Source organism: Lolium rigidum, chromosome 1, assembly GCF_022539505.1.
Source record: "Lolium rigidum isolate FL_2022 chromosome 1, APGP_CSIRO_Lrig_0.1, whole genome shotgun sequence".
NCBI lineage: Eukaryota > Viridiplantae > Streptophyta > Magnoliopsida > Poales > Poaceae > Lolium > Lolium rigidum.
In genome coordinates this window covers 344589145-344608724 of record NC_061508.1, presented here as the reverse complement: position 1 = coordinate 344608724, position 19580 = coordinate 344589145, and the positions used below count along the sequence as shown (strand labels likewise).

Genomic DNA, 19580 nt, shown 5'->3' with positions numbered 1-19580 from the left:
CATGGAGAACCTCATAGCCCACGGTACTCTGGATGATCGCGACGACGACGTTATTCCAGATGATGGCGTTGACGATGTCACCGCAACTTTTTTGAATGACTCCGGTGAGGGAGCGGAGAATATTGAGGAAGAAGATCCTAATGGCGCCGGTGAGGAAGAAGATCATCATAATGGCTCCGGAACCGTAGTTACCACCCAGGTATATAAATTAATTAAGCCGATGTTGATCGACTAGATGCATTAACTAATTAAATTGTACTGACTATGAATTATTTCTTTTTTAGCCCTCCGGATCGAGCACTTCTTCTGTAAAGTCGAGGAAGCGAGGCCCGGCCAAAAAGTTGGACGACGGTGTTAGGCACGACATCACCCACATCGCCAACGATGGTAAACCGATTGCTCCAGAGAAAGGTGCAAAGGCATTTATAGCTCAATGCGGAGTGCTTGTTAGGGACCACGTCTCGGTCACCGTTCGAGAATGGAACAAGCCGAAGGGACTAGTGCTGTCTGCAGAGGAAGAAGCTCAAGGTCTTTATATCGATGAGGTAGCCAAAAACAGCATTCTGACCAAGCTCATGGCACATTTCAACATAGTACCCGAAGAGGCGGATGACGCTGAAAAGGCCAAGATGGAGCAGGCCCTCCGCGAGTTTGCCAAGAAGAAGATGGCCGAACTATTCAAGAACCACAAGAAAAGATTGCGCAGCCTTATCAAGAAAAAGAAGACTCCGGACAGTGAGAAGGTAAAAAATCACTGGGACGAATTCGTGAAGTACAGCACGGAGTCAGAAAAATTTCTGAAAAGGTCGGAAACAAATAAGGCAAATGCTGCGTTGAAGCTATATCACCAAATTCTGGGTCCAGGTGGATACAGAGCTAACCGTCCTAAGTGGCAGGCAGCTGAGGCGGAACTAACCAGGAAAGGGATCAGATTAGGGACACACGGTTGGATCGAACGGTGTAAGGAGTGGTTCTACGGGATTGGGGGAACGTTGCATCCAGAAACAGGGAAGTGCATCTATAAGAAAGCTCATCTGAAGTTTCCCATTGAAGCCCTGGAAAAAGCACATAAGGACGTGGTGGAGGGAAGGTTCCAGCCTGAAAGAGAGAACGATGAGCTGACACGCGCCCTTGGGAACAAAGAACACGGCGGACGAACACGAGGCACAGAAGGTTCCGTTCCGTGGAAGTATGGCTTTCCTGCGGAAAGGAAGAGATTTCCTGATAAAAGCCATGCAAGGAGAAAGGCAAGGGAAGCAGACCGCATAGCGTCCTTAGAGGAGGGTATGAGCACCATGAAAGCCCAATTAACCATGGTAACCCAAGTACTTACATCCCGGATGGCTCGGGGGCAGGCTGCAGATCCTGCATTGCTCAATGCCCTCGTCCCGCTGCAATCTCAACAACACCGAAAAAGCAGCGTGGCTTCCGGTCGGCGAGTGGATAAAGATGATGATGACCAGGTGGTCGAGCCTCCTCGCTACCCCCGTGAATGATCTCACCGAGAGCCGTCCTTGTGAGCTGCATGTTAAAGTTTTCAACCTATCCTTCAAGGCGGCGGTCGGCATCCTCTTACCTACAAGGTCTTACCATTGCCGTCCGGTCCAAGACGACTTTGCTGTTGTGATGGTGGATGAAGTGTTCACAGATTATGAGGGGTTGGTGCTTGAGCACCCTGCAGGTGAAGATGGGGAAATCAAAGAACTGGGAGAAGCCCGTAGAACCACCATGCAATGGCGGAAGGAGAACATTGTGTTTCCAGGTGAGAAGCCACCAAGCGAGGCCAACTTGTCCGCCTCCTCCGCCACCTGCGCAGTCTCCTCCGCGTGATGATTCTCCTCTGCACGATGATTATTCCCATGTGCATGAGCAGTCTCCTCCGCGTGAGAATACTCCGCCGCCTCCTCCTCCTCCTCGTCGAGAGACTCCGCCGCCTCCACTTAAGCAAAAGAGGAAGCTAACTGCGGCACCTCCTACAGCTCCGAAGAGATCATCAACTCCGATGAGGGCACGGACTCCGGAGTTGTTACCACATGAGCAGGCCGAAGAGCAAAAGGCGTTTCTTGCGCCGAAGAAGATGTTTATTCCACCGCATACAGTGAAGCACTTTGCCGAGACGAGAATGAAGAGACCTGAGCTGAGAGATGATTATGACCACTCTCTTGGACAGTCCTCTAGAGCGAGCAAAGAAGCAAAAAAAAGTCGCCCAGCTAGGACAGCAGGACATTCAGGCCGTAGCCCACTTCGTCGTGGAGCCCTATCATGATCCAGAGACGGCATCTATGATCGAACGGGATGCTAGAGCTCAGGGAGCATCAGTTGAGTACGAAGATTACTATCCAACGGCTCAAGTGGTAAACAAGTATAAATACGGAAAAGATCTCGTCAAACTCTGGCGAGCTCGCGCGTCTAGGGACTCGGATGCGAAGGTTGCATGACCGGTACCTGAAAGCCTCGTCGAAGAGGTGATCGCTACCTCACGGTGTATCTTAGAGATGAGCATTACTTCCGGGGGTCGAGGAGATAAACCTTGAGTTAGAAGAAGCTGTTTCAGTTATTCAATCAAGACGCCCTCGACAAAGCTGTCATCAGTTGCTACTGCCTGTAAGTGATTTATTTATGTAATTAAGTCTGTAGCTCAGCGCTCATTCATTTGCACTAACAATTATCCTCACTATATTCTTTGTGTACGCTATACATTTAATTATGCGGAATGAAGAAGCTCGAATACAAAAGAGGCAAGCTCCTACCGCTGGGGTTCATAGACCCAGACAGAGTTCATGAAATTACGGTTCGACAGTACCCCAAGGACACAGAGGACAACATGGTAATGTTTTTAGTGAAGCAAGCAAACAAAGAGGATATATTCTTTCCCTACAACTTCAAGTGAGTGTTATATATAACATACATTATGCTTGTGCAGCTTCCACTTTATTCTCGTAATCATTGAGCTATGCTTTTGCAGATTCCACTTTATTCTCCTAATCATTGATCTTCACAAAGGAGTCGTAAATGTAATGGACTCGAAACGTAAAGAATATGCGGAATGGGCGAACATGGCTGCCATCCTCCAGAGGTAATTTCAATCAATTTCGTATTGGCATCTTCATCTGTTCTAATTCGACGATATCATCAACTAATCAATAACTCATTTACTCATTATTTCTTGCCGGGCAGGGCCTGGAAACGGTTCATCACTACTGTTCCGGGTACATGGAAACCGGAGCTTACATTTCAAGATTACCCTGTAAGTAGTACTATATATCTATGTCCGTGAAACTCTATATATATGATATTTACTTTCAATACGATGCTTGATTATTAGTTTGATCGAACTATTTTTTCGTAAAGTGTATGAGGCAGGAACCCGGGAATAACTTATGTGGATACTACGTCTGCACCTTCATTCGTGACATGGCCTGTCCCAAGGGTGGGGATGCCCGTATACTCCACACTCGTGTACGATAACAAATTCTCACAATTATCTTAATTAGTACCATCTATTGTATTGAGTTCCATTCATATATTGATGATCTCCTTTTTTAAATATAGATGAAACGCCTGCGGGACACTCTCATAACGGAGGATCAAATACGAGCAATTCAAGAGGAAATCGCGGGATTCTTTCTTACCGAGGTCATTACCCCAGGTGGAGAGCACTATAGGAAAGTCATAGCTATGTGTTGAGCAACTTTGTAGAAGCTAATAGATTTAGTAAAGAGATCCGACTTTATGTTGTAAATATGCATGCATTACGTGTACTGTTGACGATGTCTATATATATTCACGACGGTTTTTTGTGCTTTGTTGAATCATATATATGCATTGCTGAAACTCTGCCGCGGCAGAGAAACGCCCTGTTTCTCTGCCGCGGCAGAGAAACGCTGCTCCACCCTAAACCTGTGCCGCGGCAGAGAAATAGCAATTCTCTGCCGCGCGCAGAGACACTGAGCCCGGTTCGTACCACGAACCGGGACCAAAGGCCATCCACCGCGAGCTCCTCGGCCACACCACGTGGCGCAGCCTTTAGGCCCGGTGCAACTTTGAACCGGGACTAAAGGGGAGACCCTTTAGTCCCGCCTTATTGGTCCCGGTTTGGAAACCGGGACTAAAGGCCCAAATGGACCGGGCCTATAGCCCCGTTTTCCACTAGTGATGTCCGTGTCCGTGGGGGATTCCAACTTCCAATACAATATACGCTGTGACTATATATGGCAAGTGCCACCCCCAAGGCCCCAAAAGAATCTGTGAACGTACATAACAAAACCTCCACCAGTTCAGATCGATCAAGACGCGAATCAGGAAGTGAGCCCGTCCGGCAGTGGATTTATCAAGACGCTCACGTGGATTGATTATCGGTCAAGCCTGTCCGCTGCGATGGGATCGCTGCGAGCGCCTAAACGGCGTCGCCGTGATCTTGGGTCCTCTTCTTCCGCCACCTATGCGACTAGCACGTGTGCAAACTCTGTCGCTCCTTCAGCGGACGTCGTCTTCGAAATCCTCTCCTGGCTGTCGGTGAAGTCGTTGTACCGATGCCGGTGCGTCTCCAAGACGTGGTGTGCTCTTATCTCTGATCCAGCCTTCCGCACCGCACACAGGTCCCGTGCCGGGCCGCTCTTCGCCACCGTAATCCACACCGCCGAGCTCGGTGCGACTATACAACTGATGGACATGAAGCGCAACATCGTGAGGGTGGAGCCCCTATGGAGATAGGATGGGTCGTTCTGGGATTTCCTCGATGACCTCGTCTGGATCTCCTCCGGCTACTGCCCCTACATCACCCATGGCAGCATGCAGGCTAGACGGCAGCATGAAGACGCGATGAACAGCTGGACAGTCCAAGGAAATTTGGGCGGATTGTTTGTCGGGTTGAGAATGACACTAGCCGGACTATCTTGCGGTGCCTACGCTGGACTGTCTTGCGGCGCCAGATAGTCTTGTGGTACCTTTGTCGGACTATCTTGCGGTTCCCATGTTAGACTGTCTTGCGGCGTCGGACTATCTTAGGGTGCCCGCGCCAGACTTTCTTGTTGCGGGGTATGTCTATACGTGGGACGGGGCTTCCCTGCTCCCGCCCTTTGCTCCCATCCGTGCTCCCCGCGCATCCCACGGCTCATGTTGGTTCCTCGTGCGACTGTTCCTTCTTCACGAAAACAAATCTGCAAATATGAGTTAATTAATACGAAACGATCCAGAAATACTTCCATCACACAATCACCAAACAATTCTTAAGTATTCTATTTACCACACAAGATGACCTATTATCATCACAATCATCACCCAACATCATACTAGGGTTTCCATTTATTTCCTTTGAAAGTAATTTCCTCTCATTGAATATTACTAAAATTTAATCTCCTCAAATAATAAAGTATGAAGTCATGTTGACCAAAGTCACCACTTCATATTTCTTCATTTGGGAAAATGATTTAAATGAGATACTGCATCTCATACCATTTAACCACTACTATTTTGGAAAAGGATTTAATATTCTCAAGTAATAACATATGGGGTCATGAAGACTAATGTCATCACCTCACATTGAATTACTTAGAAAAATGATTTAAATGAGATGCTACATCTCATAGAATTTAAATACTATTTTTGAAATAATTTAAATGGGCTAGAAATGACTACATAGCCATTATTTGATTCTAGCCTATGATCATTTGAAACAACCATCAAACAATTAGAGTTTTTGAAATGTGAATTATGAGAGGTGGAATCATAGTCTATTGTTTTACATTATGTTTTTTTAAACAGATTCATAGTCTATTGTTCAAACATTTCTCGAAAAATAAAATGAAGCATCCTAATATCAAACAAGACACCTATAACAGTTATACTATAACTTAGGCTGTGTTTGGTAGCAACGTATTTTTGAAGTTTTGGGAAAATACTACAGTTTTCTAAATTACTGCAGTTTAGAATACTTTGATGTGTTTGGGAGCGATGAAAAACTGTAGTATTAATACTGAAGTATCCCAAAAACTGTGGTTTTTTTGAAGTATTAAAAAATCAACTCCAGACCTCTTTTTTCTGAAACGGAGAAAGCGAGAAAAAGAACAACACATAGGCTCTCTAGCTATCATTGACCGCCGCCCACCATTTTCCTCACGAGATACAATCGCAACCATGGACGACTAGGAAGGACACACATCATACTAGATAGCAGAGCTGCAGGTGGCGCGACCTAGTTCAGTGCATGCACTTTGCTGCCTCTGATGCATTTTCTTCATCTACGTCTCACAAGTCCATTGTCCAACACAGACGTATCTCGAGTGCTTTGCTTGAATCATTATCATTATTAGCTTTTTTTCGATAAAGGATGCTTTATTACTTCAAGAAGCAATTACATCCAGCCTCTGCATAACCAGGATGCACACAGCCGTTTGTTTGTCTCAAGTCACCAAAGTTACATAAAACAAAAAGAGGCGAAATACATATCGGAACGATGAATTATATAACGCCTAAGAGCTAGGTGGAGTTTCTATCCGTAGACTATGCTGCCACCCATGTAGGGAAAAAGTATCCCTCGTCGTAACCTCCAACCGTGTACAGACCTCCGTAAACAGGTCTCGGTTCTCCTCCCGCTGAAGAGGTAACCACGAACGGAGAATACCTGTGCATCTGTAGATAACCTGCAACAAAGAGCATTTTTTGTCATTAAAGATCTTGTCATTTCTACATAGCCGGAGCGCCGTGATAATCGCTAACGCCCCCATCCTAAGAAGCATTTTAAACCTTGAATTGATACCATGCAGCCAATTGCCAAAGACATTAGCGACACTAATCGGGGGATACAAGGTAGACGCTACTTGGATGACTGACCATATAGATCTCGCAAACTGGCACCGGAAGAATAAATGATTGATGGTTTCGTCATGATGACAAAAGACGCATCGTGTACTTCCGTGCCAATTCCGCTTAACAAGATTATCTTTGGTGAGAATAACCCCACGACGAAGATACCATCCAAAAATTTTAATTTTTAATGGTATCTTCATCTTCCAAATTTTCTTATTATTATCAACTGGTAAATCAGAGAGCAGCATCGCATTGTAGAAAGATTTTACAGAAAAGGAACCATCTACGTGGAGGTTCCATCGAAATTCATCTGGCTCTGGCGATAATTGAATATCTCCAAGCCGCAGAATTAGGTTGTTCCATGCCACGAGCCTTTGTCCTAGTAAAACCCGTCTGAACGTCACATTCGGGGGTGAGGTAGCCATTACAGTTGCAATGGTATCATTATTAGCTTGCTACATATTTTTTTGAGTTCTCGTGTAGTAGTATATGACGTTCACACAACTCCCATCAGTCGGTCAAATAGACGGTAAAACAACATTCTCCAAACACTTCGCAGTTTTTGTCGAAACACAGAAGTACCGTAATATCACAAAACTGCAGTATTCCTCCACCGTGAACTGAAATACTTTAGTTTTGCAATACTTCAGTTTTGGGAAAACTTGGTTGCCAAACTAAGCCTAGTTGTCGCCCGAAGTGTAATTTCTATGTTGATATTATATTTTTGAAACTGAAACCATTGATCTGGGTGACTCGGACATCATCACCACCGCTCCTGCTGGCACCAGCCAGTGAAGAGGAGGGTCTTACCTATTTTAGTCTAAGATGAGATGTAGTGTGGAGCTGGCAAACACCGTTGAAACTACCTATGATTGTTTTGTAACACATCGCAATGGTTTTGTTTTATGAGATGTTTTTAAATAATCTATGGAGCAGTGAAATCTTGTCTCTTTGATGCGCCCATTTGACGGTTAGTTGTTCACATGTTTGTCACTTATAAGATAGTGAAATCGGCCCAATGTTCTCCATCAGCAAATATTCCTTGCAGAAGCAGATTTGAAGAAATACTAAGTTGCAATGCAATATTACAAGGTGATTAGGTTTCCTATCTGACTGTAGATTTCCCTATAATTCCATCTCGGCCTCGCCGCATCAGCCGTTTTGTACATAGAACCTGTCCAAGGCACCGGGAAGAAACAAAACCGTCTGGACTCTGGACGGGACGCGATGTCCACGCCACAGCCAGCGGGAGCTGCTGCTATGAGGCAAGTTAAGAAGGAACAATTGTCCACTCCGTTTTTTTTCTAAACCATCCATCTGGATCACGTTCCGCGTTACCTTCCAAGGTACTTATGCGTACATAAACAACCACCGATCGAGACCTCCACACGCACGCACGGATCAATTCGTTTGTGGCTACGCGCGCCCACTTCATCGCTGTCCGAGGTGCCGCCACAATGTCTGCCATTACCGGACAGCCAGCGCCTAAGCGGCTCGCTGCGGCGGCCAGCAAGATTGCATCCACAGAGGGCGCTGCTGCCATCGCCGTCTCGTCATCAACGGACATCATCTTCGAGATCCTCTCCAGGCTGCCGGTGAAAACCCTGTGCCGGTTCAGGTGCGCGTCCAAGCAGTGGCGCGCTCTCATCTCAGACCCGATCTTTCAGACCACCCATGATTCCCGCACCGAGCCGCTCCTCGTCGGCCGGCTCTACGACAGCGCGTCTCTACGGCTGATGGACATGGAGGGCAACGTGGTGAGGACGATGGACGGCGTAGATCCTTGGTGGATGCTCTACGGTAGCGTTGACAACCATGCTTGCGTTGCTAACGGACAGTCTCCCAACCCTCAGGTTATCGATCTAGCAACCGGGGAGATGCTCCTTCCCGGCCCCAACCTACCCGAGAAACTGCATTATTACGGCAACTCAGTCTATACCTATGGCTTTGGCCGCACCTCTTTGTCCCAGGTATACAAGGTGGTCCGCTACATGAGAGGTCGTCTCTTTCAACCTTGCGACGTGCTCACGTTAGGAGATGGTGCCGGATGGAGGCAAACACCTTCACCCACAACTCTGATCTCTCTATCCTATTACCAGAGCTCAGTGGCCCTCAACGGTGTCCTGCACTTCTTCGAGTTGGGTGAGAAGAACATACTCTGCTATGATCTTGATAGCGAGGTGTGGAACAAGAAAATCGAAGCTCCGTCGGAAGCCATCATGCGCGATCCCTCGGTGAAGACGAGGAATGCAAGTATGGATGAGCTCAACGGCGCCTTGTGCATTGTTCAAACAAAAGCGCATACATCTGGCCATCCCAGCACAGATATATGGCTACTAACTAATTCTAGCAACAATACCTGGTCCAAGACATACACAATCTGGATGGCCACAACAGTTGATCTTGTGAAGCCTTTGAGGATGATGACTGATGGTGGAAAGCTACTCTTCTACTACATGAGGGGCAACTCAACCCCGATCTTGCAAATATACGATCCTCGTGACGAGACATGCACGAACATGATGGGGATGGTGACCGGCTTAACTGGAATAATTGTTCTTTGTAACTTACGTTTGGGGCGTTTCGTCTCTACTTCTTAGGGCCGGCTTGACCGTTCTAGCAGGCGGGCACCCTCGAAACGTGCCTAGACGCCGGGACTTGCAGTCACTCGGTGGAGCTGCTGGAGCTTAGAGCGATCCTAGCAATGATTAAACTTGAGGAGTGAATAGTTGTTGCAATTTGGCTTGCCGTTCTGAGTATTGCATCGTTATTACTTTTTTTTTTTTTGCTAAATCTACAGTACTTCCTGCGTTTTATGAAACTTGTCTTAACTTTTTTTAAAAAATTAGATGTATGTACGCACTAAGTACTAGTTACATATATTGATTCATATTTAGACAAAGTAAGATAACTTTCATAGAACGGAGGAAATACAATGGTTAAATTTTAATAGTGAATCGTTCTTTGCATTTTATGCCTGCCTCCTTGTTTTTCTCCACTTTCTCATAAATTATGTGAGATTTATGTAGTTACCTAGTTTGCTAACACACACTGCTATACTGCATTGTTATTACTCCGCCGTTGTACGAAACTTGCCTGCGATTTGTCAAATATCAAATGTATCTAGTTGTTATTTAGTATTTTGATTTTTTCGATAAAGGATGCTTTATTACTTTTGATAAGCAATTACATCCCGCCTCTGCATAACCAGGATGCACACAGCCGTTCAAGTATCTGGAATCAAAGTATAAAAAAAGGCGAAATACATATCGGAACGATGAATCATATAACGCCTAGGGTGAAGGTGGTGCTGCTATCCGTAGACTATGCTGCCACCCATGTAGGGAAAAAGTATCCCTCGCCGTAGCCTCCAACCGTGTACAAACCTCCGTAAATGGCTCTTGACTAATACCGATATATGGCTCTTGACTAATACCGATAATGGCTCTTGGATCAAGGCCTACTCGTTACCGGTGGATCTCTTGGCCGATTTTGTGGTTCCTTTGAGACTCTTACGTCTCGGTGGGGAGGTGCTCTTCTACTCCTCCTCCTATGACGAAAGATCAAAGCTGGTGCTACAAGTATACGATCCTCGTTCGGGCAAATGCACAAACATCAAGACGTCGACCAACCTCATGGGCAGAATTGGCCTTTGCAGTTCCACTTGGATCCTCGATTTTAGTGGCATGTCCTAATTGAATCCTCCAAATGTCTTTTCCTATTGACGAACAATTTACATTTTATTAGAAAGTGGCAGGCAAGGTATGATTGTAAAGGCCAATTGACTAATGAACGAGCCTTCCTCTAAATAATAGTAGAATACTACTATATATGAGAGTACCTGCAAAGTCGTGTTCCTTCTATGGTCCGGTTTGAATTTGCGTCGTTGTATAAGAAACCGTTCTTCGTGCTGGAACCTGCTGGTGTTGCTACTGCTAGCCGCTGCTGATGCCACATATCCATGGTTTCTTTGGTTCTTCCAACCTCTAGGAGATGAGTGATTTGGCAGACCACCATCTGTTGCTTATGGTATGTCCCTGAAAGATTAACCACCACAGAAATATTACTTACAAGCTTTATGGAGAAGCAACGTAGTTGGTTAATGCTTGACATGATAGAAAAAGGAGAGTCAATTTCAAATCTGACATAAAAAATTATTACCAAGTCACACTCCTAATCATTCATTCTTTATCCAGTAAAAATTGGGTAATTGCATATTTCGGAAATTGTGCACAGCTTCTCACCGTAAAATAGCAATCTCTTCAAAAAGCAATGCAATCAGCATAACATGATAGAACAATCACAGTGCGACATCCAGTTAAAACAGTTTATAAGGCAACACGAAATCCCTGGAAATAGGTTCTGCGCAAATATTAATCCAGATTCCAGAGTTGCATTACAAGGCCTTGGTAGGGACGAGATTGGTGCTAAACTAATATTCAAAGATCGTCCTTGACAGCAATGTTCAGAAGTTTAGCCAGCTTCCCACTTTCGTATGCATCAACAGTATCTGCATTTGTTTTATGAAAATAGATAAGTAGGAGCCAGGATGGAACGATAAGTCATCGAAATCATTGCTATAACTGATCTGTGTCCAGGACGCTACTTACCATCAGAGCCTCCCAAGTGCTTTCCACGGACAAAAACTTGTGGAACAGTACGCCTGTCAACCATGTCGGCTAAGGCATCCTGGATGTCCCCACCATCCTCTGCATCACAACCCGAATAAATGGTAGCAATTCAATAAAATTATTGGAAATTTACTAAAATTGTCAAGTCCGAGGTCCAAGAACAATATATTCGCCTAAAAAAGAGTTAGAGAACAATAAGAATTCAAAGACTATAAAACAAACAAAAATGGTGTCCAACTGTTTTCATTTGATATAACTGATCATTTTATTTCGCTCTGCAAATAAGAGCATATCATCACTTTACTAATGTCTTATGACCATGTAGTTTTTTTTTGCCTATTACCTGCTAACCTTATCGCTACAATGTGATTTTTTCTACAGAATACCCAAAAACCTTATGTACATCTTTTGAATAAGAATAGAAGCAGGTTCTAGTTACATGAGAGGGCCTCTGGGACTTACTACTTGTCAACACTTTACCAATGTCTTCTGTCTATGTAGCTGATCTTTTTTACGTATTAACTCGTAACCTTATTGCTACAATGTGTTCTTCTAGAGAATACAGTCAATACACTAAGAGGAGAAAAGTGTTACAGTTACAAGAGAATAGCAGCAGAGCAATCATGTGTCACTTCCACCATAAGTGCAAGAGAAAAAACCAAATGACAACTATTCCATCACATGCCACCAAAGAGTAATCTGAACACTTTATCAATATGTGACGGCATTCTAACATATATATTCCATGGATACCCTATGGTTAGTTCAATGGAACTCCACTGAGGTTAAAAATGGATGAATATCCCGAGGTTACTAGATTCTGAGAACAAAAATACATAACCAGCTGTGCTTTTCAGGTAGAGGAAATACCAGAATGTATTGAAGACAACACCCTTTACAGATAGATGAAGAAAAAGCATTGTCGCATACAGAAAATTAACGAATACAATATGAACATGGATGTTAAACAGACCTCGCTGATCGAGCTCGACAACATATGGGTCCTTCTTCAGTTCAAGCTCCTTGAACACAGCCTTTGCCCTTCTACAATACCTGCAGAAGTCGAGTACTTAAACATATAGCTTCTTCTGGCAGTACCACAACAGTCAAGTAGTTGGGTTTTGCATCTATGGGCAGTATCCTCATAATTGATTATTCTCTCAGAGTTACAATTCGATATTCATATCTCAGTTACATCAGTGTCTTCCCATTTAAAGGTGTCATATTATCTGACCATATAAGTGGTCAAATACGCAACTTCATACAGACATTTGAGTTAAAGCTTTTTTTCATTATTATACATGCAAGAATTCATGTGAGCTAATCAGACTCAAGATTCACTCACAGATCTAACAGGCTGTGACATAACAGGGCGTTCTAAAAGGAAAGTAGAGGGCCAGATTCTCCTGCAATCGCCTAGTGTCTATGACATGACAGAAAGGCCTTGTTAGATTGACTACAAACAGAGAAACCAGAGTAATTTTTGACAGATCAAACAAGCAGAGTAAAAGAAGTTAACTGACACTTCTCTTATCACTTGGCGTCTCAAGAACTGTGAGCAATCATACACCTGGATCACAAACACAAAGTAAGGCCAGATGACCCCATTAACACCGAGTGTTAACTATTGTGGTACTCCTACAAATGTTTACTGTTTCAAGAATCACAAAACGGATGAATACTTGGATCTTCAAAAACCGACCGATCTACAGTTGTTGGATCCTGCAAAGGAAATCAATTCTCTCTGTTCCTAGCAAAAAGACCTCTCACCATTGTACAGTCCAAGCCCTAACCAGCCAATTTATCGGATCAGCACCAGGAGCAGATCAGCGCAACCCGACAGCAACCACACCCAAGACCTAGGGTCGTAGTTCACCGGCGCAAATAGGGAGAGGATTAACTCGAATCGAGGAGTGAGGGGAGACGGGAGGGGGCCTTACGGGCAGTAGGACTTGGAGAAGATGACGACGTCGTGGGCTTTGACGGTGGATTTGACGAAGGAGGCCGGCTTGGACGCCGACGCGGATCCGAAGGCCGCGAAGGCGATGAACGCGGCGGCCGCCGCCGCCATCCCGAACCTCCGGACCGTCGACATCGTGTTCCGCCGCCGGGGAGTAGGAGCCTACGGAGACGGCGAGGTGAGTTTTGGGGGAGATCGCGCTCGTGGTCTGACTCTGACCAGTCTTCCCAACTTCCCAGTGTGCGGGCGCTCTTCGTCTAGCCTGTTCTTCCGCAAGGGTCCAGGAGTACGCGTCCAGGTAACGCTTACGTAAACACAGAGAAGACGTATTCTTTATTGTTTTGTGTAAACCAAATTTTATGTGTCTTCCGCTGTTTGTTGACATGTTTAATGGACACGTACTTCTATGTTTTTTCAGGGGGGAAATGCTTGCAAGAGATGTGAATCACGGAATTGCTGAACATACGGTTTCTTATCTTGTGATTGTACTTACAAAATTATAGGAATTGTCACATTCTATCTCTAGTTGGACACACACCAACTAATCCAAAGTTTTCCTCATTGCTAGTTTTCCACCCATCAAAATCAAGGACATGCACCGGTGTACACGAATAACTTTCGTCTCGGGTGGCTTGCGCGGACTGCTCCAGAAGCTCCCCAGAACCCTATCAGGGCCTCCCCCTCGGTTTCTGTTTATCCCGGCCCTTAGGTCGTCGCTGTTGTCGGCGTCGCGGCCGTGCGAGCCCGTCAAAGGCGGTGCATTATGGTGTCGCACCCCACTGAGCCCCTTCGCACGGAGGCGGGTCATCAATGGGGAAGCATGGGTGGCGGAGTGGCTGGCGGTGCGAGGCCTCGGCGGTCTGCGTCGGCGCACGACGGTGAGCGTGGAGGCGCGGCGGTTGCTGGCAAGGTTGAATCTGACGAGTGGCGCAGCTTGGAGGCAGAATTGTGAGCACATGGTGATGGAGACAACGGCGTGGAGGTCCTATAAGGAAGGAGGCCCTAGTGTGCAGCAAGCCTGTAATCAGCCATTTCCGTGATGCAGGTGATCTTTGCTGCCCTCCGGTGGTGCAAGCATTGGAGATGGAGGAGGAAGACAGGCCAGATCTAGACCTTCGGGTTGGGGTCGCTGCGTCACGTGGAGGTTCCCTAAAGTGGGCGACGATCGTCGTGGCGTTCCTGGTCTGTCCTGAAGGTGTTCGGAGGTTGCATCCTCTTCAAGGTTGAAGGTGGAAAATGGACCGCGTATATTAGCGACGCATGGTGTCAGAGATTTGTGGCTCTACATCTACAACCACCGGCTTTGTCGGGCCGGCGGTGACGGTGCCCGTGGGTGCCGTTCCTCTCCTTGGTAGCGTTGCCAAGTGTATCTGCATCTCTCTCGTTTGATTGGTGTTGTTGTCTCTGGGTAAAAGCCCATATTTCGAGTAGGATCGGTATGCTGGTGGCATCTTCGACGTCGTCCCTTTGATGAAAGTTTTATGTTTGGAGACACTACTTGGAGGTCCTTACGTTCCTCTAGTGGTCGCCGCGGTTCGAGGTTGACCTTCGAGGGCGCTATGCACGCCATGGCTGGCGATTCCAAGATCATGCCTTCTCAGGGTAGACCAATAGGGCGGACCCAGAAAAAATTATGAGCCATGGCTAAACAATTGTGTGGCAGCCTGTCTTGTACAAATTTGTAGAGTTCGCAATTTTTTCTTTCAAATATGACGAAATACCAAAGGGATTTGAAATTTTGAGTGAGGACCTAGGCCCCCACTCAATGTGCTTGGGTCCACCCAGCGTACCATGTTCCGCCATCTTGTCCTTTAGATGGTCTCTCTCATTTGGTTATCTTCGGACTAGCTGGTGTAGTTGGTGTTACGTTACTTGGTAGCTTTCTTGTACTTTTGGCCTACTCCCGAAAAAATCAAGGATATGAGAATATGTGTAGAAAATTACAAGCTCAGTCACTACGGGGGCCCACCAAGGGGCCGACGGCCAGAATCTGGGCCGACGGCCGCCATCGGCACAGAACCCCACGCCGTCAGCCCAGTAAAGCGGCCGCCGGCACAGGACCACCAGGGCCATCGGCAGCTTGGCTGGTTCCTGTAGTGAGTCTGCCTCTTCTCTAGTATCATCTACGTTCCCACGAGCTGGGGTTGGGCTCCAAGACGAGGGACGCGTAGATGAGCTCGTTCCAGGCGTCGGGCACGCCGGGGAGGCACCAGTGGCTGCAGTCCTGCTTCCTCTTGGACACCTTCCTCCTCTTCTCCGGCGCCATGCCGTACACCGACGGGTGCCCGTCCTTGCGGAAGCTCGTCAGCCTCGTCACGTTCAGCAGCCGCACCGGGAACCGCATCGCCCTGATTACCTCCTCCGCGATCCTCATCTTCTCCGGGTAGCTGTCCACGACGGCGCCCTTGAACGTGGGCTCCGTCTCCCCGCTGCACGAGCCGCCCGAGTCCCACTCACCTCCCCTGCATCCAACGCAAGAAATGCTCGTCAGGCCACAGCTCGAACTGAATCAGTGTAGCATGTGTAGTTTAGTTGTGGTCGGTCGATCGATGCCTGAAGTGTGCCGTGGAGTATCCCCGGTAGAAGACGACGCTCTTCTTGGGGTCCATGTTCTTGTCGACCCACCGCGCCCACGTCTTGAGGGCTCGCCGGTAGGCCACCGTCGAGTCGAACTGGGGGTATAGTGTATCGCCTTCCTTGTAGTAGTTCTTGCTGCACGGAAAGTTCATCTGTTTTTTCGATCATTTGGACCTGCAATAATGGACTAGTAAATCAGAGAACATGCAAACGGAGCGTCGAGGCGTACCCCCTGGCCGTCTTGCCGTGCGTCCACCAGTGGCCGGTGTTGAAGACGAGGACGTCGGCCTTCTTCCAGCGGCCGGCCGTCTTGTCGACGCGGTCGATCTGGAGGATGGGGTTCGAGTTCCCCTGCCGGTTCAGCCGCACCCCTTCCCGGACCAGGAAATGCGACCGCACGAACTCTACCGTGCAATCATAATCCTACAACGATTCACTGATCACGCCATGGATCTTACAGGACAAGAAAAGCTAGTAGTTTCACTTTACCGGGAACTTGAAGACGAAGTAGCCGCGGCCCTTGGAGATGCGGTACCCGTGGGTCTCGAACACCCTGGACTTGTCGGGGAGCGCGGCGCGGAGGATGCAGAGCATGGACTCGAACTGGTTCCGGTTCATGGAGTCGCCCACCAGCATCAGCCGCCGACCCCGCAGCCTCGACAGGAAGTCCGTCGCGTTGAACCGGGGCAGGCGGCACGCGCGCGGCGCCCAGCGCCACCGCGTGTACCCGGCGTCGGGGCGCCCGTTGGACGCGCACGCGTACGCCTCGTCCACGTACGGGCACGTGCCCGGCGCGTACAGCGGCCTGACTGGCTCTTCCCCCTCGTCATCGTCGTCGGCCCGGACCCACGTCCCGTCGTAGATGTCGCACCGTTCGGGTGTCGTGTCGGCGTCCGCCTTGGGCCGCGGCGGTGGAGACGCCGTTTTTGTTGTCGGTAGGGGCGGTGGTGGAGAAGGTGACGTCGTCGTTTGTGTCGGCTGCGGTGGCGTCCGTATCGGCTGTGGCGGTGGCGGTGGCGGCGGTGGTGATGGAACAGCGATGTGAATGGACGGGAGCCAGGTGAGGCGGTGGGAGGAGAGAGGGCGCGGGGAGGAGTCGGAGGGGCGGAGGAGGAGGAATGGGAGGGTGAGCGGGAGGAGAAAAGGGACGGAGACGAAGACGACGAGCGGGAGGCCCAGGCGCCACGAGAGAGGCGGCGCGGACGGCATCGATCGGCCAAACCAGCTGATCGAGTTGCCGCCTCACCGGAGTGGTGGCAGTGTGATGCGAAGGTGGCGGTGGATCCGGCAGCGACGGGCGTGGCGGGAAGCGCGGGCGTGATCAGTTGCCTCTCTCGTGCTTCGTGTCTGGTCAAGGAATCAGAAGTTCAGAGCTCACAACCAAAACGGGCCGCAGCAATGTAAATACGGGCCGGGTAAAATGGACCCATCAATCTTAAGAATGGCCGAGCTACAAAAAGTATAATTATTTTTAGATGCAGAAAAATATTATTGCCCTCATAAAAAATATTGGCATGGAGAAGGAAAAAAATAATTCAACAACCACACGCTGTTCCCCTGGCGGACGCTGCCGCTAACCGGCCACTACACGATCCCACAGTTGTGCGCTCCCCTTCTCGGCTACCGCGGCCACACGCCCCTCGCCACCAATGCGGGAGAGGCCTTCCCAGTGGCTGCTCCCTGCCTATCGGTCGCGTTGCCATAGATCTCCACACGATGATGTCGTCGCGACAACCGTCTGCTCAGGTTGGCGTGCCCCTCTCCCCTGCACAGCTGAAGCCCGACGAGCTAGGGAAGGTCCGACGAGCACCGATGGTACTTTGGTGAGGCGGATTCATGCCTGCGAGTCGGAGGACGGTGAGCTTTATGCCTCCCTTGCTAACACCGAATGTCATGTTTGGGGGATTTTCTCGATGTTACGTACAATGTTGCGATTTGCTACATGTATGCATCATTTTTATTGTTTAAGTGTGTATAAAATGCTACAAAGTATGTTATAGTGATTCTGCAATGTTACATATGTATTCCTAAAAGGTTGGATGAGTTAGGCATAAATGTTGGATACATACCGGGACATGATTTTTACACTTTTGCTACAACCAAATTTTGATTTGCTATATAATAATTTTTTGCTACATGAATATGCTCAAAAATGTTGCAAAAAAGTTTATGCGTGTCGCAACTTTTTACGGATCGTTAGAAAAATGTTGCAAAGCGATGTCGCATTTTAAAAAAAATGCTACATACACAAAAAAGTTACATTAAGGATTATTTTGCAGCATTGACTGGATTTTTTGCAGCACAACCGGCTATAGCTACAACCGACTGATGGCTACCGTTTTCCCGTGACAAAAGAGGCATTGGTGAAATGACCAAAGTGGAAGAAGGATCATGATCACACTACACATGTTCTGAAATCCATTGATGTGAAATAGGCGGCCGTGGTGGACCTTGCGGCCTCAGCAATGTTGTGCATTTTCATTGCGCTCATATCTCCCATCTAGTGAGTTCACATGCTATGTAAATTTGTCCAATAATTGCATGGATTAGGCTCCCTGATGTATTTTTGTTTTGTTTTCTCTACAACATCATTGTCACGTCCATGACTTGGCTACATGTGGTCCTTCGACTACTTTGGCGGCACAACTGATCATAGGGTGGTTCTTCAAATTTTTCTTGACTGATTTTCATTCTTCAAGAACATCAATGTCATTTGTGATGTGTTCATTGCCGGATTGTCTCTTCGACACTTCTTGTTGTTTTGTTTGTTCCTTGGTGTGATTTGGGTGTCGTTTGTGTATGCAGATATGATGCAACACGCTCTCTTCTCTTGTAATTATCATGTGCTCTGGCTCATTTAGAAAACTGAATGAAAATATTTAGGTAGGGTTCCACATCCTCCCCAAGTGAACTATTTTTAATTGAAAAGGTAAATCCCATTCGCCATGGAAAATTATCGTGCGCCCCGCTCCTCTCACGTTTTAAAACATCACGTTAATTTCCTCTTTTTTGTCAACATTGAACTCACCAATTCCATTAACATGGTTCAGCGGATTCGTTGGACACAGTAACATTTACATCATCAGGTACATACTTCGGACACAACAGTCGTACCTCATTTTGGCTCGAACCATAAGCCGCTAGTACGTGTGCAGCACTGTTACAACAACGAGCCACATGGGCTGCTTTGAATGAGATAAAGTTCAGCTTTAGAGAAAGATACGGATTTCCTCTTTCAAGTTGGAAGCTTACATGATATCACAATGTCATATGTATGATATAATTTAGGCATTGGGGTGGACTAGGGTGGAAAGTCCCTTTCTCGAAAAAATGCGTATATATGCACATGAGTTTGTGAACCATTTCCCCTATTTTGCAATTTTGATTGGTAATTGTATTCTTGTGTGCGGAATTTGTGGTCGAACTCATTTTGCGATGATTTTTCATGTCGCGATCTTTGTGTGCCGCCGTGCATGCATGATTCATTTTATGCATTGACTAATCGTCTTGTGCACGTGAAAATGGAAAAGTAAAATCTACACCGGGGTGGTGGGGAGAGGAGGGCCACCACCCGCGCCCCGCATCGGTAAAAGACTGCCAAGGAT

At 47.3% G+C, this 19580-nt stretch overlaps 2 protein-coding genes across 2 annotated transcripts; both read right to left on the bottom strand.

Moving 5' to 3' along the window:
* Positions 1–11068: 11068 nt before the first annotated feature.
* On the bottom strand, positions 11069–13597 carry LOC124684510 (glutaredoxin-C8). Its single transcript, XM_047218809.1, has 4 exons — positions 13379–13597; positions 12412–12491; positions 11418–11516; positions 11069–11317 (listed from the first exon to the last, which is right to left on the bottom strand). Exons 1-4 carry the CDS (start codon positions 13531–13533, stop codon positions 11247–11249), a joined length of 405 nt encoding a protein of 134 aa, XP_047074765.1. The 5' UTR covers positions 13534–13597; the 3' UTR covers positions 11069–11246.
* A 1920-nt stretch (positions 13598–15517) lies between these two features.
* On the bottom strand, positions 15518–17184 carry LOC124664240 (protein trichome birefringence-like 5). The gene is made up of 4 exons (XM_047201810.1): positions 16465–17184; positions 16205–16398; positions 15952–16110; positions 15518–15860 (listed from the first exon to the last, which is right to left on the bottom strand). Exons 1-4 carry the CDS (start codon positions 17182–17184, stop codon positions 15518–15520), a joined length of 1416 nt encoding a protein of 471 aa, XP_047057766.1.
* Positions 17185–19580: the final 2396 nt, after the last annotated feature.